The 26,936-nt window shown below is 39.9% G+C and overlaps 1 protein-coding gene across 1 annotated transcript in view; it reads right to left on the minus strand.

Moving 5' to 3' along the window:
• Positions 1–12,409: 12,409 nt before the first annotated feature.
• The window catches only part of fbln1 (fibulin 1), a 32,098-nt gene continuing 17,571 nt past the window's right edge, over positions 12,410–26,936 (minus strand). Inside the window, exons 15-17 of the mRNA XM_085282776.1 lie at positions 25,925–26,070; positions 24,127–24,267; positions 12,410–12,973 (exon numbers count right to left, since the gene is read on the minus strand). Coding sequence (XP_085138902.1) covers positions 12,834–12,973; positions 24,127–24,267; positions 25,925–26,070 — 427 coding nt within the window. The 3' untranslated portion in view covers positions 12,410–12,833. The remainder of the gene's footprint in view (positions 12,974–24,126; positions 24,268–25,924; positions 26,071–26,936) is intronic.

The following is a 26,936-nucleotide window of genomic DNA, read 5'->3' on the forward strand; positions in this document are numbered from 1 at the left end:
GATTAATTTTTCTTAGGTTTATCTGTCAACTAAAGATAGATTAGTCTTTGTCATAAAGACAAGGCATTTCAAAAGCAGAGAATAGGAATCGTGCCATTATTGAGACTTAGGAGGTAATGAGCCAAATCTTGGCAGCACCACCATTAATCAGTTTGAGGAGGCTTCCCACTATAAAAGATAAACTGGTATGTAGCCATCTTCGACCAGACTCACAACAAACATGAATTGGACTAGATTTGTTCAGTCAGTGCCATCATTGCATAAATGTAGTAAAGACCAAGAGATTTGTTGATTTTCACTTCTCAAATGGCGTTTACTATTAGTCAGTTAAAATCTTAAGACATTATTTTAACATCCTTTATTTGATCCAAGAAACATTCCTTCAAAAGAGCCTTAAACAATTCAACTCATTTTTGTTCATATAGCACCAAATGACAACAACAATTACGTGAAGGTGCTTAATATTGTAAGGTAAAGACGATAATGATGATAATAACAGTGTTCCTTCCTTTGGTAAAGGAACTTGTTCTTGTAAATTTAAAATGTTTCTTTTCGGCTTCACTCTCAGCAGGTGCACGGTTTCCTGTTGTCCAGCTGTTTGGCCATGGTGTTCAAAATGGTGAGTGGTAGAGATTGCCAGCTCTACCCTCTTCCCACACTTGGTTCCTGTGCAACTGGGCAGAATGTGCTCTAGTCAAAGGTCTGTGTGTGGTCCATGGAGCTCCCACGGCAGCTCAGTGTTGCCCAAAAGAAAGCCAAAGCCAAATCCACAATCTATGTAAAATTGCAATAATATTTCTTCAAATCTGGAAAATCATATTTAGAAAAGTATACAAAAGGACCTCTAGCTCCCTGGTCACCCTGGTCTGGTCAGCTATCGTTGCTGAAGTCACATTTTTTGCGACTTGAAAACTTTTGACATGATACAGAGTCTAATGGAACTGAGAAAGAAAATAATAATAACAATAAATAATCTTTTCTTTTCTCTATATTTTTGAAGTAATAATGAATGCTAGGACAGAACGATAGAACAAAATGTCATGGCATTTTCTAAGCTTAAATACTTTGCCCCTATTGTCATGTCTCAAAGGACAGTGCAAAGCCTGCTTCTTTATCTTGTGCGTTCTCCAGCACACAGCGTGTCTGCTCTTAATTGTGGTAGGCGGAACATCAACAAGACTCATTCTATTCTTCATTTAATCCCACAGACACACCAGAAAACAGCTACAGTAGTTTCTGCAAGCTACATTTTCCACGGGAAACGGCCACAAGCCCAAAAAAGCAAAGCGCAGTGTCATCACCCAGGAATCCAAGAAATACCAGAAAGTCTGAGTTTTATTACAAAAATCATCTATGAGCACAAACAAATGTGGAGCACAAACATGCCTATTAATTGAGAAGGCAGATGGTCCTGTTGCGGGTGGGACGCAGTGAGCAGGGACTGTGGAAAACAAAGCATCCGCGGTGACCACGACCTTCCATTTCTGTCGCTCCAACTGGGAGACAGGGTCTGAGGTTGAAACCCACAAGAGTTGAACAGAATTTGCCAGTGTTGCCTCAGCAAGACACACAGACAGACCAATTCACAGGAACAAGTTGTATTGGGTTTCCGGGGGGACTGTTGTTTATCCACTTCATCATCAGTGTTGTGTTTTCGATTCTGTTTTTTTCCTTGATAGCTTTGGGCTTGAATTCACTTCCACTCTGACCTAAAATCCCCAGTGCAAAAGGAAAATTCACAAAATCAAGTTTTTAGTAGTAATATTGAAACAAGTAGACTCTGGAAGTTACAAGCAAAGCAATTATCAAAAGCTCATTTGTCTGTAGCCTTCCATAATTTGGGGAATTCCACTGGGTGCTTGATTTAGACAACACATATAAAATAGTTTTCTTTAGGGTGGGATCATACTGACGCATCCCAAGAAACAAAATTCCCCCTAAAGATGTCTTTTCTCCCAGACATAGTAACTGGATCCTCTGTTTAATAGTTTGCCGTAGCAGGGGACTGACAGAGTGGTTTCCATTCCGCTGGGCTGTAACCGATTGTCCCAGTGACCACAACAAAGGATAAAAAAGGAAGGAGGGTGAGTGGATAGAGAATAACTCAGGGCTTAGTGTGGACTTGAGAATCCTGAGATCAATGACTCAATGGCTTCCAGAGTCTCCTCCAGCTTTTAATCCTCAGCACAGTATCTGTAAGTCAAGGCTGCGTGATACAAGTATAGCATAATCATATGCACAGGATGTGGTGTCCTACCAGTCAATCTGGCATTTCAAAATGTTACACAAAGATGCGGGAATCAATGAAGCTTGACCTATTTAATTCATCCAGATATGAGTTTAAACCAAGGAAGAGACATCACCACAGTGGGCTACCAACAGTGCACTCCATATGTCAAATAAGTGGCATTCAGCCCTGCTTTGTGGGGTTGGGTGCTCACACAGGTGACTTTGAAGGCAACAGACAATTTATTTCAGTGTGTGTTGATGGAGCAGTGTTACCTTCGCAGACTTCCTCTCCAGACGTCCATGGGTAACCATTAACCAAGCCTACTTTCTGTGACCTTCTACCACTACAAGACATATTATGATGGACTTCCTCATCACTCTGAATTTACAAAGGGTGATAAAAAAAAAAAAATTACGACAATATTAATTATTGTTGGCAATTGTGTGCTACATTAAGCCACACAGAAAAGCTCCATGCCAGGGTGCCAGAGTCAAAGACACTCATTAATATCACAGATGACCTTTTTTTCCTTGTGGTTTATGGAACTCTAAATCACTTGCCTAGTCATGCACAAAGTAAAGCAGAGCACTAAGTAGGCAGAGATGCAGTAATGTTAAAAGGAAAGCAGGCAAACACATTTTGACTGTCATCAAATTAAAAATACGCCTTTTGATGCCCTAAGTCCTTTTACCCACGATGGTGTCTTTGAACAATTGGATAATTAATTCTCTAAATCTCTCTTCTTAAAATCTGAGTGTATACAGAGACAGTGGTTTAGGAACAATGACATACAGATGTGCTCTGGAAGACTGAGCTTTGCTATTATAAACCCATAAATAGTATTTCTATCAAAACTTATTTTTTTCCCTCGCTCAGCTCCAGCACAAACAATTGTGGATTTTAAACTGTATGACAGCAGCTAATATATTCTTCCCTTCTCTTTTTCAGATTAATATTGTTTCAGAATGATTTTGGCAGGAGGCTCATTATATTTAAATCTGTTTTACACTTTCGCATTATGATTATGGCAATTTGAAGTCTAGAGGTTTTAATACATTTTGTAAATAAGCGGTGACCCAAGTCATATAGATCAGGGGTGTCAAACCTAAGGCCTGCGGGCCAGAATCGGACTGCCAAAGACTCGAATCTGGCCCATTGGTCAACTTTAATAAATATGGGCATAAAGTTTGGACTTTTAAATGTATTTTCATAAGTTTTAAGGTTTTTCCTGCTCATTAAGACCTCCCCCATGGCCATTTATACTGCACTAAAGTAAATAAGAAATAGATATGCAGAACAGTTAAATGACAGAAAGTTCATGTTTTTTCACCAATTACTATAGAAATCCGTGTATTTTACAGAGTAACAAAACAAAAAAAGAAAGTACACATTCTGTCAGTTAACAAAAATGTTGTGTTTTATAATCACAGGACAGTCTAAACAATGAGCAAACAGAATCTTTTCTGTAATTTTACACATTTATTCCTTGTGTTAGTTTGGTGTATTAAAAGTGTTTTAGTGATAAAATAATGGCTATGGTTCTGATCATGGCAAGTGCGTCATAGTCAGAAGTATAAAGTGAATTCCCAGCCATTGCATACATGACACCTAAATGCAAAACATACAGTACGTATTGGTCTCAGATGAAAATGCAAAATTCCGCTGATAATTTCATATGTTTACAGAGTAAACCCTTCGTGTTTTATGTTCACTATCTGCTCACTGCTTAGAGACCCAGAGGCATCTGAGAAAGTGAGAAGTGTCCACTGAGGGGTGACAGTTGGGTGTATGTGCTTAGTCACAGACAAAACAAGACCTTAGCAGACACTGAAAACTCACAGCTCATTTTCAGATACAATGAAAGCTCAAACATTTGAGGTCTGAAGGCTCTGAGATCATGCTCATTAGTATATAGATATAGCCCTCAAAGGTCAAGCACATAGCTGAGCGCTGGAAAGTGAAGACAGCTATAGTTAATGATGTAAGTTTAATATGGGACTGGAATTCTTTTAAAATCCTTGTTTTGCATTGTATTCAGCAGAGCAATTGGCATAACATGTCTATTATGGTGCATTTTCTGAAAATACACAAGTTTCTATTAACCCTCTGTGTAAAATGTAAATAACAACAGAAATATTAACAGAACACAGTTATTTGCAAATATTATAAACCAGTATTTTATTCAAATAGAACATATGTGATAACATTTCAAATGTTTAAACTGAAACATTTTCTTTTTTTTAGTGAAAAGCATAATAAACATTTCTTTTAATTTGATGGCATCAACACATCTCAAAAAAGCTGTGACGGGACCAATAAAAGGCTTGAAAAGTAAGTGGTACCAAAAAGAGACAGCTAGAGGAACACTTTGCAACTCATTAGATTAATTAGAGTGATTGGGTATTACAAATTTCCCACGTGTGGGACTAATAAAAGTTATCTTATCTTATCTTATCTTAAAACCATCTTAGACAGGCAGAGTTTCTCAGACTTAAAGGTTGGCAGAGGTTCACCAATCTGCAAAACTGTCTACAACAGTTTCTCAATTTTAGAATAATATCTGATCAATGAGAAATTATATCATCAAAAGATTCAGTCTCTGGCGGAATCTCTGTGTGCCAGAGACAAGGCCAAAACTCAATATTAGATGCCCGTGAGCTTTGAAAATCATTCCATGGGCTCAAGAACAATTCCAAAAATCCTTCTCTATCACAGTTCAGTGTGTTATCCATAAATGCAGGTTAAAGCTTTATCGCATAAAGAAAAAGCAATATGTGGACATAATCCAGAAACACAGCTGTCTGCCCTGGGCCAAAGCACATTTACAGCAGCCTGAGGCAAAATGAAAATTTCTTCTATGGTCGGGTGAATTGAAATTAGAAATTTTCTTTCAAAACATGAACGCCACACCCGCAAAACTAAAGAGAAGAGGAGCCACCCGCTGTCATTTTCAATTAAATTCAATTGTATTTGTATACAATATTTAAATAAGTAACAAACAATTTGAATAAGCGCTATAGAATTTATAGTATAGAATCAAAACAACAGTTACACTTTTCACATTCAAGGCACTTTACAGTGGTCTGAAAAAGTATTGGTCCCCTTCCTGATTTCCTGTTTTTTGGTATGTTTGACACACTTAAATACTTCAAATCATTAAACAAATTTAAATATTAGCCAAAAATCACACAAGTGAACACAAAATGCAGTTTCTAAATGAAGGTGTTTATTATTAAGGAGAAAAAACCTACATGCCCATGTGTGAAAGAGTGATTGCCTTCTAAACCTAATAACTGGTTGGGCCACCCTTAACAGCAATAACTGCAATCAAGCATTTGTGATCACTGGCAATGAGTCTTTTACAGCACTGTGGGGGAATTTTGTCACACTCTTCTTTGCAGAATTGTTGTAATTTAGCCACATTGGAGGGAACACATCAGAGCATGACCCATCTTTTTTTTAAGGTCATGTCACAGCATCTCAATCAGATTCAGGTCAGGACTTTAACTAGGCCACTCCAAAGTCTTCATTTAGTTTTTCTTAAGTCTTTCAGAGGTGGACTTGCTCGTGTGTTTTGGATCATTGACCTAAAGCTGAAGCCAAGTGCAGCTTTAGGTCGTGAACAGATGGCTGGAAATTCTCCTTCAGGATGTTTTGGTAGACAGCAGAATTCATGGTTCCATTTACCAGAGGTGTGGACTCGAGTCACATGACTTGGACTCGAGTCAGACTCGAGTCATTAATTTTATGACTTTAGACTTGACTTGAAAAAATGTTCTAAGACTTGTGACTTGACTTGGACTTTTACACCAATGACTTGGGACTTGAATTGGACTTGAACCGGTTTACTTGAAAAGACTTGATATTTTACCCCAAATATAAAATTTAACATGCATATTATATAGAGATTGAAAATGTGACGTCATTCAGGGGTAAAACCGCAAAGGATTCTGGGAACTCGTGGCAAGCGGTACTAGCGCACGCAGGCTTTCAATTAAAATCAGTTATACAGCGATAAAAAGAAACACAAAAATGTCAAGAAGCTGTTGTGTTATTAACTGCAATAGCCGGTCGCATGACAGCCACGGGAAGCCGACGGGTAAAGAGATCGGTTGTTATCGGATTACGTCGTTGAAGAGAAATTGTTCGAGCCATGTTTCCGAAGTAACAAAGACGCGACGGATGGCCTGGATTGCAGCCATTCAAAGATCAAATATAACGTCCCAGAACCCTCCAGCTCACAGGTTAGTCTGCTCCAAGCATTTACACGAAGGTCAGAGTTTTTTAGTAGTTAATGCGTCATTTTCATAACATAATTAGTGATATAGGTTACAAGCAAGTCTGGCGCTGAACAGAAATTGTCGCGCTATGCTCCTTTATTTATTGTGTTTATTGTGCATAAATAGTGAATTGTCCTGACACAATATTGCGTTTCGCTTCTGTTATTATGGTACATTGACAAAAACATATACTTTTATTCACAGGATAAAACAGTTGTTTTGTATCACCAATTGCCCAGTACGTTTACAGCATACAGTATTATTGTCACTGCTACATTTCTGTGATGGGTACCAGAAATTATTTCCACTACTAATTAATTACCGTTGAGCTCAAAGGTTATATTAATAAACGGTTAATGAATGTGTATTTATGACGACGATTTGTGAGACTGGTAAACTTATGATACGTACGATGGTCTTTCGTTCTACACGGTGCATTTCAAGGTCCTGCACCCATCCGTCGGTAAACTGTACCTGGGCTTGTTGCAGTGACCTGAAGTTACTAAACTTCATGAGTGTGTGCACTCACTCCAAGAACCGTATGATTATAAATATATGCTACGATGAGATAGCTGACTTCATCTAACTAGCAAATGTTGTCCAGGCTACGTTGGTGATGCAGTTTTTTTTTAATGTGTATGATATTTTTGTCATGCGATTTTAAAGCTGGTCCTACAACCGCATCCAAGAATAACATGCAGCTTATCTCAGAACTGTCGGTGAAAATTATTCTTGGAGCTAGGTTTAATTGAGCTGCATTTTAATAAAGAGGTGCAATTTCACAATTTGTGTATATTTTCTAAGTTCACTATTTTGTCATGTGTTGAGAAAAACACAGATTTTAAAATTACATGGTCTAATATTTACATTTAGCATAACTGCAACATTCTTTTTTTCGTTTTTTTTTTAAAGACTCGAAAGGACTTGAAATTCAAAATTTCAGACTTGTGACTTTACTTGGACTTTTACACCAGTGACTTGAGACTCGACTCTGACTTGCCTGACATTACTTAAGACTTGACTTGAGACTTGAGGATAAAGACTTGAGACTTACTTGAGACTTGCAAAACAATGACTTGGTCCCACCTCTGCCATTTACCACAGCAAGTCTTCCAGGTCCTGAAGCAGCAAAACAGCAGTGGTAGTGTGATGTACAGACCGTCACACTACCACCACTGTTGGTATTTTCTGAAATGCTGTGTTAGTTTTATGCCAGACATAACGGGACTTAAACCTTCAAAAAAGTTCTATTTTTGTCTCATCAATCCACATAATATTTTCCTAGATGTCTTGGGGATTATCAAGCTGTTGCTTTGGCAAATATGAGAAATGGCCTGCATTTGTATAGTGCTTTTCTAGTCCCTAAGGACCCCAAAGTGCTTCACACTACATTCAGTCATTCACACACTGGCGATGGCAAGCTACATTGTAGCCACAGCTGCCCACTGACAGAAGCGAGGCTGCCGGACACTGGCGCCACCGGGCCCTCTGACCACCACCAGTAGGCAAACATGGGGTTAGTATCTTGCCCAAGATATTTGGCATGCAGCCAGGATGCAGCCTGGGATCAAACCACCGACCTTCTGATTAGTGGCTGACCTGCTCTGGCACCTGAGCTACAGCCACCCGAGAAGAGTACTGTTCTCCTTGAACACTCCTATTGATATCATTTTGCCCAGTCTCTTTCTTACTGTTGAATCATGAACCTCAGAACCTTAACTGAGACGTGTGAAGCCTGTGGCTCTTTAATATTGTTCTGGGTTCTTTTGTGACCTCCTGGATGAGTTGTCGATGTGCTCTTGGAGCAATTTTGGTAGGCTGGTCACTCCTGGGAAGCTTCACCACTGTTCCAAGTTTTCTTCATTTGTGTATAATGGCTCTCACCATGAATTAATGGAGTCCCAAAGCCTTAGACTGATAGAGGTCAAAGACTTTGTTTCTATGTTTTTTCTTTAGATTGTGGCATGATGTGTTGATGTGTTTTTGAGATCTTTAGCCTGCTTCACTTTGGCCGCAGGTTGTATTTAAGTAACTTCTTGACTCAACAGGTCTGCGGGTAATCAGGCCTGAGCGTGTTTTGTGAAACTGAACTCAGCTTTCCAAAAATGAGGTTAATCCCAGTTAATTCATGATCTAACAAGAGGGCTATTACTTTTTCACACAGGTCCAGGTAGGTTTGAATTACTTTTCACCCTTAATCAGTGAAATCATCATTGATTAATCATCACTGCATTTTGTATTTACTCAGGTTATTTTTGTCTAATATTAAAATTTGTTTGATGCTTGGTCTGTAACATGTCATTTGACAAATATGCAAAAATGCAAAATGTATATTGTAAGGCAAATACCCTACAATAATACAAAGAAAACTGAGTAAACCCCAACAATCAAACAACCCGCTATGAGTAAGCACTTTGGCAACAGTGGGAAGAAAAAACTCCCTTTTAACAGGAAGCAGAGGCAGAAGCAGGCTCAGGGAGGGGCGGCCATCTGCTGCGACCAGTTCAAAAGCCTATATCGCTGATGTGGTATGGGGTTTCACCAGATGAAAACAATGGGTCCCTCATACCATGAAATATACAACAAAGAAGACCCGGGAATTTTAAGCAGCTAGAATCCTCTATCAGGCACAAAATGGGACATTCCTCTCCCCAAAAATGTTTCTCAGTTTAAACATTTTATGTTTTTCAGTGTTTTTATTTACATTTCTCAACTTCTGTTAAACTGGGGTTGTAATCTTTAAGTTGTCATTGGATATTTAAACCTTACAATTAGAGTGTCATTACACAGAAAGCATATTGTTCACAATAAACAATGTACTTTTTGTGCTTATAAAGAGCATTTTATTCAAATGTTAAATTTTGCAACCGGTAGTAAAAGTTGTCTCAATACGTAACAAATAAAGGCCACATCAAACAAAACCATGTCTATACAGTCTAAGGTCAAGACTATCACACCAAGACTGTATGCGGTTGGATTGATTTTCCCTCTTTCCCTACGATATGCATCCACTTAAGCACTACGGACGTCACAGTGTGTTCTGAGCTGCTTGTAACAACAGAGAGAGTGCACACTGAATTTTCATGAGTACAGCCTTGGTCTATAGTCCCAAATGTGATTGATCTACTGTATAATCTGGCAACAGTTTGAGTTCAGTAGCGGTTATAAATGGTTACATTTACAATCTGTAATTTATGTAAGGGCACACATCTGTGCTTTGTGTTTTTCTTTTGGGTCAAGGTGGGGCCCCATTTATAATTGGTCAAATGTCTATCACATTAAAACTCAAAAGATTGAACTGATTTAAAGAGAAGTAAGTATATCACAAAAACAGTATAAAGTAGGTAATTTGCTGTGGAACCAGTCATTTATGATCCTATAGCTTTGTTTGTTTTTTAGTCATGTAAGACTCTCACAGTGGGTTTGTATAATGCAACACTCACAATCAATTTCACGTGGTATATATTTAGGAAAGATGGACATAGGTTTAAGTACACTATTTTTGTTTAACTTTTAGCTGAAAGATAGAAAAAAGATGCAGTTAGTTGGTTGTTTCTGACATTTTAATGCAAGGTGACATTTACTCAAGGATCTTTGTAGGATTCCCTGACTGTGCAGTGTTGTGTTGTATGTGTCTGCCATCTATTGGACTCACAAGAAACACCACTTGGCAAATTCATGTGACATATTTAGAAATAAGTTCTTATCAATAGAGGTAGATAACTGTAATTCATTTTTGGCTTTTGCATATTTAAAACTGTTACAGATAAAACTTGAGCTAAGTTTGGATTAAAATATGCATCAATTAAATACAGTTAATTTACAATTACATTACAGTTGTTATTAACTCATTATCTCTGTGAATAGAAAATGTTCTAAAGAGATGAACATCTGAGGGACGGGGGGGAAGCATAGCAAGTTGGTAGTGCCCACCTAAAAGAAACATTTTTGTGTTTATGGCAAAGAGGAACGGTGGTTTGTAAAATAGAGGAAAAAAATAAATACCCACAAATGTATTAAAAGAGCTCACTTATATCCTATAACATGTGTTGCGGTCAGAGCTGTTGTAGGACGCCAGGAAAAAGAGGGAGTGGGTGAGTGCAGGAGTCGGCTGAGCACGTGCCTGCAGAGGTCCTCTGGTCTCTGTCTGGGATCAGCCTGCCACACCAGCCCCTGGGCTAGACTCCCATCAGCCCCATACCCTGTCTTCTCTGAGCCAGACACCACCATGACCACTTGTATTGAGAGCTCTGACCGCCATTGTGCCACAGTAGAGTACACAAACAAACAGTGCAGACACACACCGGTCTGCTCTCCTGCCATTACGTCTACTCAAGCCCACTTGGTTTAGTCATACCGTAGGTCTCCATTGCAAGCAGCTCCTTCTTGGCTTGGGATGAAGAATTTGGCAGAAGATATTTGCTCATTTGTCCCCACACATGTATGTGGTTTGGTAACTTTGCTAGGGACTGCTGCCCCAGTCTTTCTTACAGTGGAGCTTCAGAGCAAGCCAGGCCTTTTCTGGGTAATGTCCTCCCACACAGTCTGACTATACAGCTTTTTGCTGTTCGTTTCCAGCTGTTTACATCCTTACAATGTGTGTGTGTGGTTTTTTGTGGATTTTGGTATGCACTATAGAAAAGCCGAACATGTGGACATCTATTATCATCTGTCATCACAGCAGTTCACATTGTTTCATCATTTACTTCCAGCTATTCCCACCTCTTCTCCAAATAAGGCCATACAAAAAAAAGTCAGGCTACTCACTTATATGTCATCCAGAAATAAAACAGTTACAATGCATGCATTAACCATTTGCTCAGAGTATAGCTTAACGTTGTGCACATGCACATGCACTCACATCCACAGGCACACTGCATTTCTTCTTTCTTTTCATGTTGACCACAAGATTAACCTGCTGCCCTCTATTTCCTCTGAAGAGGATTCCCCCTCCTCCCCTTCAGTAGAGCCTTAAAATCTATCACAGACTTTAGATCCTGATGTGCCCCATCCTCTGTTTTCTTTGAAGTCTTTAACTGGCCCTGGCCACATTGCAGTCTGATAGCTGGACTGTCGCTTACACATATTCAGCTTTTTTCTGTCTGAGATGAGCCTCTCACCCATCCCAACATCCTTAGTATTGTCTGAAGAGGGAATATCTGGTTTAAACATAATTTGTCAGGCACAATTAAAAATACAGTTACATGGGTTCAAGTGACTCTGGCCTTTAAGTGTTGCTATCACCTTGTTTCCTATTGTTACTTTGCCATGTAGGAAAATCTTACATTTCCCAACTTCTAAACTGCAAAAAGATCACAAGTACTGATATGTCTGAATGCTCAAAATCAACTTTAGTACTTGTAATGACGATGGCACTCTAGGCAAAATTATAAAGGATCACTAATGTGATAAAAATACATTTCACATATGCTTACATTTAAAATATTTCTTCACTATTCTGAGCCATCAGGATACAAGGTTTGAATTTTTTTGTTTTGTTTAATTCCAGTTTTAGCTTGTAAATCCTGACATCTTTATACTGTTGTCAATTTCATCTCCATGTGTGAATTCTGCCTTATAATATATTTTATTTCAGTCTTTACATCTGTTTCTGAGATCTTAACATTTATGGATTACTTGTATTAAAACAGCCAGTAGTGAGCCTTTGAATGACATGAGCCCAAATAATATTTATACTACAGTTGGTATACTATGTTAAGGTAGTAAAGCAATTTGAAATTACTTTGCATTGCATACCTTGTTTTACATTAAAACTGTGTTGGGTATGTCAATGCCAAACATGATGAAGGATAGGAAAAAGGACTGAACCAAAGCTGTTAAAATAACAAACAATTTTGGTCTTCAAATGTTATCAGGAAAAAACAACAGATATAACAAATACTGTAACAAAAAAAATAATGTTTATTCCTTTAAAAAAGTTTGTGCACAGTAGGAAAGGAAAGGTAGGTGTTTTAAAAACAGAGGCTTAAACATCATGAAAAGAGTATGGCTGAATGTAATCCCCATATCCTTTAAGGGCCTCTCCAAATGCATGCACGTTCAATTAAAAAAGTCTTTTTAAAATATAAAGTTTCTTCATATTTGTGCACATAATGCTGAGCTTGTCATCAAAACAAAGTGTATTGCTCTTTTCAGAAGCAGCTAGGAGCATTTCATCTCAGCAACAGTCAAAAGCAATTCCATAGTCAACACATAACATTAAAACCTCAACACTGATATGTCCATTGATATAACAAAACCAATGTGTACAGTGTTGACAATGGATGTCTTATATTGTGATTGTTGGTAAAATCTTGACATTTTCAGAACCAAAACTCTGAGACAAACACATGGACGTTGACGATGTTATGGCCAGAGTCGCCCTGAATTGTCAGGTTGCGCATAGATAGCTTGAGTACTGTCATCGCTGGACCAATCAGAGGCTTCACCTGGCGAACAATACCTGGAAAAGACAAAGATGAATGAGAAAAAGTAGTATGGCTAAATGTGTAGATCCGTGCTAAGCAAGACTACTTGTTGTATCATGACATGTCTCAATAATCTCAATAAACAAAAAAAGAATTATTTTGTTCAGAAGCTTGAGAGTTGGTTAGCTTAAGGAACTACAATCAGTCAGAATAATTTTCCTCAAAGAAACTGTTGTCATTGTGGAGTCTTTTTGTCATTATTAATGTAGTTCTGTGTGTTTTAAATATGGTTTCTTTGTTCACCCTAGTGATATCTAGCTCTGGATAGTTTGGGTTTATAGTGTTGAGGATCAAAGTGTTTGCTCTTACCTCACTACAATTAAGGACAGTTTGTGATTGTATTTGTAATTTACCAGCAAAAGTGAAAAGACAGTAACATGTAGTCACAAGCTAGTCACAGCTTGCTTTAACTAGCCATTCTTCAGTCGTTAATTTCACATGTCTGATAGCTCTGTCAGTCTTGCATATCCTTAAATTATCTGTCTAGACAGGTTGCATAATAGCTTAGAACATATTTTTGAGTTTCAAGCTTATTTTCTTCCAACTTCAATAACTGAATTTGCAGCATACTATGGTTATACACATCTAGAGTCTTAGGACATGAAGTTTAATCAAAATTGAATTTATAAACTACTAATTTACAAAAACAGTTGTCTCAAGGATGCTTTATATTGTAAGATAAAGACCCTATAATATTATTATAGAGAAAACCCAACAATCAGACAATCCCCTATGAGCAAATACTTGGCAAGTGTAGGAAGGAGGAACTCCCTTTTAACAGGAAGAGACATGTGGTGGAACCATGATCAAGGAGGGCCAGCCATCTGTCATGACTTGTTCAGGGGTGAGGGTAGAACCTGAAAGCTGAGGGAAGTCCCTTAGCAGACTAAACCTTTAAGTTTCTAACCCATAGGTTTTTATCAAAAATCAAAGTCTTAAACCTAATTTAAAAGTACAGTTAACTCTGCTCACAACTGTGCAGCAATGCACAATTCGAACCACATCATCAAGTTCGCCAATGACACGACTGTGGTGGGTCTCATCAGCAAGAACAAGTCAGAATACAGAGAGGAGGTGCAACAGCTAATGGACTGGTGAAGAGTTGTCAAGAGCACCAAATTCCTTGGTGTCCACCTGGGGGAGAACCTCCCCTGGCCCCTCAATACCAGCTCCATAACTAAGAAGGCCCAACAGCATCTCTATTTCCCACAGAAGCTGAGAAAAGCCCATCTCCCACCATCCATTCTCACCACCTTCTACAGAGGGACTATAGAGAGCATCCTGAGCACGCACACCTTCATACATCAAGTTGCTTTTTGCATACTTCTCAGACTTTTGCACATTTCTATTGCACTGTTGTGTCTGCACTGTCTTGTGTCTGTATCATTCTGTTCTGTATGGTGTTGCACTGTCTTTGTTTTGTTTTGTTTGCAATTTTTGCACATTGCACCTTAAGTACTCCGGTGCTTATTGTCTGTTATATGTCATATGTGGCACCATGGTTTGGAGGAACGTTATCTCATTTCACTGTGTACTGTACCACTGCACGTGGTTGGAATGACAATAAAGCCACTTGACTTGACTTGTGTCTTTCCCAAATGCAAACTGGAAGCTGGTTCCATGGGACACAGGGCGAACAGTTGAAAACTGCCTCCCATTCTACTCTTGGAAAGTCTAGGAAACATTAGTAAGCCAGCAGCCTGAAATTGAAGTGGTCTATTGGGATAGTATAATACTATGAGGTCTTTAAGGTAGGATCATTCAGGACTTTATATGTAACAAAAAGGATTTAACAGTAAGTCAGTGAAGAGAAGCTAATACAGTATGTGAGATGTATAATCTTTCCTTCTAGTAGTGCTCTCACTGGGGTACTTTGGATCTTTAAAATATCCTGATGATAAGGAATTACAATAGTCCTGCCTAGAAAGAGTAGTATTACAGCAGGATTTTCCAAATTTTAGCAAAACTGTGTAGACGAAAGGAGGCAGACCTAGATATTTGATTAATGTGTCATATCCTATACAAAAATGACTCCAAGATTCCTCACAGTAGTATAAAACTTTGTTAATTTGTCTGGATTTATAACTTTAAAACAACACAGGTTTTTATGTTTTTTAAAGGGACATGTACACAGGAAGCAATTCTGTGGTTCCCTGGTTATATAACCCTCTAATGTATAAGTCAATCAACTGTCATGTGTTAATCAATGATATTATTTGCTCTCACAGGTAGTGGGTTCAACTCCTTCCCTTCAAATTGAGAAAGTTTTAATTCAGGACTCACTCAGTTTGCATTGCCAGTGGTTAATTTTTTGTTGGGACTCGCAGTCAGAGAATATCATTAAGTATCTACTATCTGGGGCTCACCCCATCACTGCAAATCACTTCCTGTGTGATTAAGACATGTCTGCAGTTTAAATAATTGATTTGTGCCATTTGGCTTCATTAACAAAGATGACTATCATTTGAACGACACAAACTTTGTAGTATTTTTTTTATATCTGCTAAAGGTTTTATGTATTAAATGAAAACTATTGGACCCAGCACAAAACCTTGTGGAACTCCATGACTAGATTTCATTTGTGAAGAAGACTTTTTTATACAAAAAAATGGGAATCTATCAGATAAATATATTTCAAACCAGCCAGTGCATTTTCTACTAATGGTGTACACTATTCCCTGTAGTAAAATGTAGTAAAAAATTTCTGCCCACAGTCCAGTGTGCTAGATTGTTAACTTCCACGTCTAGGGTATACCTTATGTTTTACCATCCACTGACTGAGATCTATTGATCCATCCACAAAAAAGGGATGAATCAATAGTTGTTTCTTCAGTAGGAAATATTTAACTGTTCATTAATCAGGCTTTTGAGCAACAGATTTGGGAGTTTTTTAGCTCTATTCTTCACTGTCTGTGCAATCAGGCCTGTCAACTCAAAACAAAAAGTCAAACTGAATATGCAGAGATTCTATGTTCTCTCCCTCCTTTTCTCTCACAATGCAACGATTAATAAATTATAAAGTGTATATGTGACTTGTTTTCTGTCTTGAGATTTTGGCCTAGATATTGACCAGCAAACCTATTAAAAACAGAGCATGTTAACTACCAGACACCGTGATGGTAATAGATGCTACTGTAGAAACAAATATGTATAGTTAAAGATCACTATAGCAAATGAAAAGTTCTGAATAACAAAGTAAAATGAGGCACAGTTCAAACCACCGCACGCAAAGCTAACATATCACAACTCTATCAAAACTATGTCATTGAGAATAGAGTGGAGGCTGGAAGTTGGGTCGATCTTTAAAGAACAGTGAAGTAATCATCAATGAATACTGAATAGCATTTATTGCTTAAAATGCGTTTCCCTACTTTTTTGGCATCAGCTGATCAATTTAGATGAGTTTCAAATAACCTTTGCTGTTAATGAGCCAAAGATCTGCCAATGAACAACCCCATAAACAGAAGACACAGTGATATCATGGTAAAACAGATGGAAGAATAAACATACTGCAACAGAGCATTACTGAATCCCCATGGAATTCATTGGGTGCTCTTTTTAAGTGAACATGCGATTAGAGGGGGGAAAAATGCCAGTGTTTACACAAGCTGTCAACAGACTTTTCTCTGCAGAGGGCTGGGGACATTTCAGCTCTGGCCTGTTTGAACAGCTATCAGTGGTATAGTCAGGCAGCACAATCACCACACTGTCCTCCTATCACACCTTCAGCCGCCCTCTTTCTTTTTCCCCATTTACTTCTGCTTCTCATACTCATCTGAGTCAGTAACATGTTAAAGCCTTTAGTAGGATGACTCAAGAGTTTAACTCAGCATGGATCAAAATGACAGATCACTGCCTAGATCACTATGAATTATGAGGCTCTTTCCTGTGGTACTTGTAAAAAAAAAAAGGCAGTAAAATCCATTTGGTTGTCATTCACTACAGGGCAAATGATGATGCATTATGAGCCATGCACTGGGTCCTGTGGGACACTGGCATTGTATGATGGCCCCCCACTCACATATTCGCCTTTTTTTCCCTCCCTTCTCTTCCCTTCCTGAGGGGGGCTGGCGTTTGTGGCACCATCACTGTGGCCCACAAGGCTAAATGAGTCCCATGTGTTTGATGGAGGGGAGCAGTTGCAGTCACGCGATACAGCCATGGAGGCATTTCTCCAGGAATCGATCTTTAACTCTGGGAGGGGCAAGCTATAGGAACTTAGACTGGCGTCTCTCCTTCTCTCTGTCACTTTATTTTGCGCTCTTGTCCTTCTCCGAGCCAGGAATGTGGGCACACAACAGATTCCAGCAGATTCTGGTGATAAGCACTTGGAGAAGTGTGGAATGGGGCCCACTTCTACCAGGGTTGCCCCTTGTTTTGGTGTTTTGGGATTCTGTTGCGTAGTGACACTAAAGGGGCCCGGGTCTGAGATTTTATTGTTTCCAAACCATTAGCGTTGTCAGAGAGAACTAACCTTTTCTTAAACCTAACAACAGCTGCAATATTAAGAAAATAACTGACATGGAAAAAGAGATTGGATTTTGAGTCGGAAAATTATTTTCAGACATAAGCCAGCTGAGATGGCATGCAACGCCAGTGGAGTTAATCAGTGCAAAGGTTCATTCTTTGCTCATTTGCTTAAATCAAACGAGATCTGATCAAAAGCTTCCGTCCTGGGATGAGCAATCATGCAATGAAGATGAGTAAGTTGTTATGAGCACAATATGGACCACCGCAAGGACAGATGGGTTTAAGTCCACATTAAGGGCATTTTTAAAAAATGTTATTATTGCATTAATTGTGGCCTATATCTAATTACAGCTAAACACTTATAATCAGGGCCAGCTGAGGTTAAGTTTTCCATTAAAACTCCAGAGGATGGTTTCCGTGAAAAGTAAAACAAAAAAAATCTTACCACATAAATAAATAACAAAAACACAGAGACTAAACTAAACTAAAATTTATTTAGGGCATCTAAACAAGGCTATGTGGTATGTGTGTCGGCCCCATTAGAGTTTTGTAAATTTGTTTGTGGTCTAATTAGCACATGCAGAGTGCAAAAGTGTGCTGTCCGGAATTTTTGCAATGGCTCGTCCAAATCCTTCAGTTTTCTCAGAGCATTTGAAAAGAAACATGAACCATGGTTCAGGGTTCCTCACTTCAGATTTTGGAATTTCTTTTAATCCTATATATGTTCATCTATATAAGATGTGCCACAGTTATCTTGCACACCTCATGTGAACTATTTTTTGTGAACCTTGAGGACAAGAAAGGGTCATTATGTCATTATACTGTGGGCTTAAGCGCCCAACTCTGCACGAAGTAGCGTGATACCATAGTCGTTTTACATGACCTCTCGGAAGCCTCAGCGAAATCCCAACATGATGACTTTGTGTTTCCGTGAGCTTCCCATCAAAAGCACAGTGGTATCCTCAGTGAAGGCAAAGCATCAGCTAACAGCTGGGCCTCAACGCACTCACAGCGAACCTGAGGTGAAACCACAACCACATACGCATCTTTAACATTTCTTCCAAGCTATAAGGCAAAGGGCCAACATCCACATAACAGGTTGACTTTGATTTGCTGCAATGCCACCTGAGATTCATATAAATAAAGACGGGAAGGTTTTCAAACCTCTACAGCTGACAGCATGCCCTGTGACTGGGTTGCAAAGTTGCAAAGTAATGCCGGAAAAGTTTGTGGTGTCTTTCCAATTCTTTGAAGTATCTGCCGCAGGGTGCAAAGGTGACCCCACTGGTTTTTAACAGCCACCATCACACTAAACCCTAACAGCTGTACAGTTTGTCCACTCCCCAGAAGCATCCCACCACACAATAAAGTAGCCTCCCATGAAGAAAACAGTCCTAAATAAACACATAGTAGTAGCAGAGACGCTGCCCCCAAAACAAAGTGAAGCAAATGCCAGGAGGCATTTGTCATCCTTCATGGCCACGAGGTCTGCAATATTGAAGGGTTACATGTAAACAGTACAATTTCGGGGTTTTCTGGTTTCTACAACTCAGCAAGGAAGTGTATGAAAAAATCCAAAATGAACGGGTTTAACACCAGAGACAAATGAAAAGTATGCATTGGCTTCACCGCAGTATTGTATAATGACATGCTGGTTGTGGCGCTATGCATGCTCACTGCAGTGAAACCCCTGGAGAGCATCCAGGTGCTGTACAAAGTTCCAGTATACAAAGAGGGTACTGGAGGACATTCTTGAGCACCCTCACTGTAGTAACTGTGAGATCATCCGGATCTCTCACTGATGTACCAAGTGCATCTCTTACTGATTCACAGCTGCTGGCATTTGTATAAACAGAGCAAAGAGTGGTTTCTTTTTCAATAACTCTTTTTTTACTGCCTGAAAGGTTTTCTCCATAAAAACTCGAAGGCAAGCCAAAGAAATTGCTAACTAGCTCCCTTGTTACCCCATTAGTAAAACAAGCAATTTCAGTTTTGATAACCCTTCAGTTTGGCTGAAATATAATACATTCAGGATAATCAACTGTACGAAGACAGCGTACAGACCCCTCAGGGTCTGACTTTGTATTTATCTTCTGACTGGTGCACTGATGGCCACTCAGGTCAGGCTGTCCAAACACAACTCTGACCACTCCAAAGAGGGAGTGGGACCCATGTATACCCCATCCATGTCTGTGTGGCTTGGTATTTTAAGGCCAATTAACAGTGATTCACTGTTGGACAGTGGCACGCATGGGCTGTGACATCACTGAAGTGGCCTTAGGGAACTGGTTGGTTCTTTTCTTGGACTTTCTGTTTTAGCAGTTGTGGGCCAGAGCAGCTGAGATGACATAACATGCACCATTATCTTTACCACAACCTTTGCACTACATTACAACTGACCTTTCAAAGCGAAAAACCATAGCTCAGGGGCATAAAATAGACTTGAATGTAGACTAAATGGATAAAAGCGTATGTGAGGAAAAACTGCCCTGTTTGCATTTTAAATCATTGCACTTTATTATGCATTAGAACTGAAGTATACAGCGTGTTCATGAGCTTTTAGCGCACTTTGCTATCTATCTGGGCAAGTCACATCATGAGCGTGGATTAAAAACAGGCATTAATTTTGGGAATTGAGTGGTTAACTAAACACAGTTGGTTTTTCTTAAAAACACAGTGCTGGAAAGCAAAGAGTAATGATGAGTGTAAATTAAATGGATCACCAAAGCACGGGAGATAAGTGTATCATAATGAATTATTGCGACAGTTTTATTGCGAGCAATGTGTACAATATGTGTTCACACCAGTGTCTTGGTAACTTGACTTACTGACTGGGTACGCAGAATGTCTGTGCGAGCTTGACATTGCTGCATCGCTATCTCTTCATCAGTACATTTGAATGCGGTGGACCACCCGAGCGGAGCGCTGTGTGTTTGATTGTGGGATTACTGTGTGGAGGAGAACGTGTTTTGATTAGCCATACTGTAATCTCCCGACAGGGATTCTTCGTGGGCTTGGCGCACTCTGGTGGGCCGTGTAAAGATCCAGCCAAATAACAGCCTCGCTCGAAGCAGAGCGGCGTGTTGTCTGCTTATCTCCACAGCTGTCCTCAGCTTCTCACCAGCAACAGCCACAAGCTAGAGCTGCAGGCTTCACTGGCTCAGAGGCGGTCATGTCTCACACAGAAGGTTCACATTCCGCCAGTCACTGTGGACGGCAGCATCGAAGACCACGACTACCTGCACAGAGGCGCTTTGTCCATGGCTACCTCGCTTGCTGCCAACATCGTGCCAATGGGAGTGCGAAAGATATTTATCTCTGGACATCGTATAAACCACTAAGGCATATTTCCACCTGCCTTTCAAACTGGAATGGAATTTAGCCCCAGCGTCTCAAACTCACAGATTCTCTACATCATGGCTGTGATTCATAAACAAAGTCATTACGTAATCTGTTGCCATCCAGCAAGATAAACATCAATACTACACAATAAAATCTGTTTTTCCAACTTAAAAGAAGAAGAAATGCAGACAGCAATGATTAATGGCACATTAAAATCCTTCCATGACAAATAATTACTCATGAAGAGGAGTCATTTGAACAAATCCAAGGCATGACTAAATGTGTGGTGACTGGTTCATTCAATGGTTGGCTACTGATTGTGTTGTACATTGGATTTACACACAAGGATCCTGGTCAGGGGTTTGGCTGTGTCAACTGAAAGTGGAGATTGCATAGCATAAGAGCTGTGGCTGAATGTATAGTTACTTATAGTTAAAGCAGTCACATGAAGAGAAGCCTTCTCAGTAACAGTTAAAGTCAAAAGAACGCTTCCATGCTCTCTGAGCTGGCCTTGATACGTGGTGATAGAAAAAGCATGACCATTCTTGGATGATAGTTCGCTGGTAGACAATCAAACAAGGGAACTACCAGCATTTTATTAACACCTCAAACCACACTCGTGCTTCCAGCTGAAGCCACCGAGCCAGTGTTTTTAAAAGCAGGATTCATCTACCCTCCCGCTGACTGCCAGAGTCAATCACCCCGTCATCAACCCGACTCAAACAACCTGCCCCTAATCAAAATCAATGACTGCTTCCAACACTTTTTGACGGGTGACAAATAAAACACTTTGGAGAATCTGGTGTTTGTCTACCTGAAGAGATGTTTCTTTGTGTGGTCGCTGTTGCGCTACTGCTGTGGTCATCCTGGGAATTTGTCCACGTCTGATTGGTTGTGATTATGTTTTCCAAGTGCTGAGGGATGTCTTTGTTTGCACAGATGCATCAGGGTTGTTATCCAGATGTGACAGAGCTGTTGAAGCCAGTGATGGATGACCGGGAACTATGAAAGAGCGGTGTGGTTCTTACATTGTGGTGTGTTCTCAGCCAGTGCTGTACATGTGTGTGTGTGTGCTTGCGCGTGTATGCGTCCGTGCATATGTCTACGGCTACACCGCATGCATGTGCGCGCTTTTAAAGTTGATGGGTTTTAAAATAGGGAGTGAAAGGGAAAAGAGCAGCAGCCAATCAGACCTTTTTAAGAATCACTTTTTTTCGAGTTAGCAACAGATTCTGTGGACTGCTAATTGCCTCTTTTGTCCCGTTCAATAACACAAAAAGTGGCCAAAAATAATGACCGAAGTCAGTTTGAGTTCACACACTTGTTCATTAGTGGAGCCTCAATGTCTGCTACTCTTCACATCCCACCAAGCTGTAATACCACTGTTGGAGACACACTGGAGATACTGGAAACTAAGCTTCCTTAAGTGACACGTCAGCTAGCCTCACAATGGTTATGCAACAGCTGCATCTGCGAGCCAAAGCACCAGCAGCACAACCCACTAAATAAAACCAAGAGGGCCTTCATCACACCATGGACGCCACACTTCACAGCAAGTAGTCAGTGACCAAAGGCTCCAGTGCGCAGGGCCTCAATTTGGATACGTGATGGGCAACTGGTGCTAACATGCAAGAGCTGCATCCAATAAGCATCCAATGGGTTTGGGAGAGAAGTGGCTCCTCACAAACAGGCCTTTCATGTGGTCGTCAGTTTAAGTGCTCTAATGCTCGGCGAGACACTGAGGCCTAGTGCAGGGAAATGGAACAATACATTTAACCACATGAAGCACAGCGCCCAGGATTACTTCTGCACATATTTTCTCTCTCCCGGCCTCTTTGACTGAACTGCAGTCTCTCGCTTTGTCTTTCTCTCCATACTCTTTTGCTCTCTTTGCTCTCCCTCGCGCAAACACACGCTGCCCCTGCAAATGAGCACCGCTATAAACAGGGAATTTCTCCTAAACCCTCTTTATACACATGCACACAGACGTGCACAGTGGATGACACATTACAAAACAGAGCTTATCGTTCATGTAGAATTACACCGTTGTGCATTCCAAGAAAAATACACCACTCGCAAGACAGTGCAATATAATTATAATTGGTTTTACAGGAATTTATGTGAGTTATTGCTGGTGATAAACTGTTTTTTTTTCTCTCCCATGTCTTTGGGTGTATTTGATAAGTACACATCTGTTTCTGCAAGTGCATGAAAGAGGAACACTTGCGTGCTCACACCAGTCTGGCCTTAACCAGTGACAGCCACACACTCTCTCCTCCTCCTTCCCTCCCTTTAATTCTTTAAAGACAGATGTGCATACTGACAAGCCATCCCTTCATCCATCACTCGGAGAAGAAGAACAAGGAGAAAAGGAAGAAACTATACTTCATCTACCAACCCTGCCTGCATCTCAACACACCAACTAAACAAAAACACCTAAGCAGGTCCAACAATGTGTCATCTCAGGGCTGAGAACGCCCTCATCCTCCCTCAGCCAAGGCTCAGTTCTGCTCCTCTACAGACACCACCAGTAGCCTTGGGTCACCACCACACTAAAGTATACCAATGGCTTCTACCCAAACATCTGTTGTTGTTACACACCGCTGGAGATGGTATCTGCTGCTCCTACTTGAAACAGTGCAAATCCTTTTTTTTTTTTGTGCATAGTGGCAGCTACTGACCAGGTAGTTATGATGAATTGCCTGTCAACAGCAATTAATCATGCACACATGCATACGAACACACAAATGTAGATTTATGCCCTCTATTCTTGCACGTTCAGGCCACCATAACTTATTGTGGAAAATAATGATCTTTGGGATAAGCATAGCCATGGATAAGTGAATTAAATGGTACTTTGCTTAACCACAAGACTGTGAAAACCGATGCCAAATATTTGGTCAGGCAGAAACAGGCCTTTGTCTGTCTCAGAGAGCCACTCAGAGGACAGCTCGCCGAGCACAGAGACACGAGGAGCCCCCGTGAAGACGATGACAGCTACATGATGCCACCACGCTGCAACGACCATAACAAGCTGCGTCAGATGTACTTATGTCAATACATTCATCGTGAATATATTTTTGTGCTGTTTTGTTCTTGCACTTTTTAAATGCACACATGTGCGTTTGATTTGTTGTAAAATAGATATATATATTTCAAAATGAGATGAGGTCAGAAAAACCACCTCCTTTGTCAAAAAGAAAATGCAATTTCCAGTCACAGAGACCATCGGGTGGTATGTGTTACACGTTAAAGTCACTCTTGTCTGAATGTGCTATTGGTTCACCCAGACAAGCAAAAAATACCCTGTACTCACCCACATACAGCCCATTCTCCACTCGCTTGATGATGTCGAAGGCGTTGTCCACGTTGCCCTCCAGGATGTCAAACTTGACATCGTAACTCCCGAAGTTATAGGACCCGTAGGCTGGCACTGTTGTTCTCAGGAAGACGATCTCTGATGAATTATTCAGGGAGAAGAAGTTAAGACAGTGGGATTGCTGTGCAAAGCCGGTCCCAACTGTTGTTTGTTCTGAATTTAATTTTTTTTTAAAGAAATACAATAAAGTGTGTGATGACAGTGCTTGTGTTCGTGATAGTCAGAGAAACCTTAAGGATTTTTAGCACTAGTTCTTTACACTCCAATTCAGGACATATGAGGAATGACAAGAAGTGACACTGAGAACGGCTGTGTCTGAAACACACACTGCATGACAGCCAAAAGATGCTTATCAGCTGTCGCAACCTGCAAATGATTACAGTTGTTACATATGTGGCAGCAGTTCTCTGGGGAAAGCCAGCTAAAACTGTCTTCCACTGAGGACTTCATGGAAAAGCTCATTTGGGTGTCAGAGGCAGCCGTACGGATTCTGGCAACTGTACAGAAAGCAGTTGATGGGAGCTCAGAGATTAAAGCAGATAAAATTAAGATAATAATAATAATAATAATAATAATAATAATAATAATAATAATAATAATAATAAGAAGAAGAAGAAGAAGAAGAAGAAGAAGAAGAAGAAGAAGAAGAATGACACTGAAAAAAAGATGAGATTTGGAAAGAAAGATAAACATTTTTTAAACTTGGTGATGCTAAAGGAATTCTTCCAGTCCAGAAAAAAATTTATAGTCATGGTAAAAAGAAAAAGCACCTCTGACAGTTTAGTGTATCAAGACATAATATTAATTTTTTTTTTTAAATCATCTGGTTTAGAATAGGTGTTAAAATCATTCAAGAACAACATGATATGAACAAAAACACTTGACATATTAATCATTATATTCCATAAAAATTAATCCAAAATGCAGAAGCAGTGAAAAACTAAGGAATTAAGAGGGTATACATGTAAGTAGCAGCCACATGCTGTTAAATCAAATGTACTGCATGTGTTGTTGTTCATCTGAGGTTGGATTGAAAGACCTGCTAAGGTCTTTTTTTATTATTATTATGACCGAGGCAACTGTTTATCTGTGTGACATATATGAAACAGGAGAGGAGGAGGAAATGAAAGTCAGTAGAAGTAGAGTACATGTGTGTGAATGAGAGGGAGACAGGTGTAAAAGGGAACAGGCAAGGAGTGGAGATTGTGAAGGTAGATTTTAGGTGGAGTTTAAATGCCAATGCACAGTCCAACCCAATGCACAGTGCAGATGAGAGATGAAGAGAAGAGGGGAGGCATGGTGGAGACAAGTGTCAGGGGTAATTTTGTGACAGAAGAATAGCAGCAAAGATGAAAAGAATGGTTTACCAAATGATGTATATTTTGGTGATGGCGACTTTAACAAAAAGACAGGAGGCCAAACTGGATGTGGCAGGGCTGTAAATGCTAATGCGTTGGTAGTGAGCAGGGAGGACAGAATTAGAAATGAGTACATTAGAGAGACAGCTCGGGTTGAGCAGTTTGGAGACAGTTAAGAGGTTTGGACACATGCTGAATGAAAATAATAAGAAGATATGTATATAAAACAGCAGCCAACCGCTTAGCTTCAGAGACCACAAGATATCGGCACATTGAAAACCTTTTTCTTTAAATAGAAAAAACCCCTCTTGTGTTTAGTGCTTTATTTACTTGATTATGTACCTTTTGTGTGACTATTCAAATAGTCGTGTACCTACCCTCAGGCCTTGGTAGTTCTCTGAAAGTAGGCAGGGAAATGAAGGTGTGTGACACTGAGTGCGTGGGGTCCAGAACGCAGGCGATGTTATTGGGCTGACAGGACTTTACACAGCGAACAACTTCAGACCGTTCAAGCCTCGCCGCTCTGAAGAAGTGAACAAACATACTTACCCACCAAAAACAAAACAAAAAATAATTGGAAAAGAAAACATGCACAGCCTCTGACCTTTTAGGTTCTGCTTGCTTAAAGCTAACCACCTTAGAACAAATCAGGGCAGCGCGATGCTGTTGCACAAACACTATTTGAATGAGGCAGAAGGGGCACTGAATGTAGCGCTCGGCACAAGAAAACAATCAAATTCTTCAAATTCTATGTGGTTTGGAAGAATAATAAACCAACAATGGCTAAGGCTCATGCCACAGTCAAACTTTGTAGCTTGTGGAGACTTGTGCTGTCATTGATGTCTTTCTGATCCACTATTTCAAGCTGTGTGGGAAATGAATTACTACATTTACAGAATGATCCACAACCTGCTCAGGAAAATATTTGGATTTGCAGAGCATCCCCGGCTTCACATCAGATAATCTCTTGAGGAGGATTTATGGGGAAAGGGAGTGTTCTAAAAGACTCCTAAATTGTAAGCCACATGACTAGACAACTCCCCAGCCTCTCCCCAGGGCAGCTCTCATCCTATTATTTAGGGCTTTGTTTATTCCACAGACTAATCAGTGACAGGTCGGAGGGATTGGAGTGCCTCTACTGGCTCCTAAAGCTAACGCCACCTGAAACATCACTATTAACTACCTGTCTGCTACATAAGACAGCTTTTTTAGAGAGGTTTCTAAGGCATTAGCAACCCCATAAATCAAGAGTTTGAAAACTTGTGATCATTTGGGAACTTTTGGAACAAAATAAAAGCCTTGATTATGACATTCAAGATGTTAAACTCAAGCTGAGCCTTGCTTGAGTTTAACAAAGGAGGCAAGTCAGTACACGGTTACACTGGGTTA

This window comes from Mchenga conophoros, linkage group LG7, assembly GCF_057382185.1.
Source record: "Mchenga conophoros isolate Kocher_MC1m ecotype Shallow Benthic linkage group LG7, M_conophoros_male_GT1.1, whole genome shotgun sequence".
Lineage (NCBI taxonomy): Eukaryota > Metazoa > Chordata > Actinopteri > Cichliformes > Cichlidae > Mchenga > Mchenga conophoros.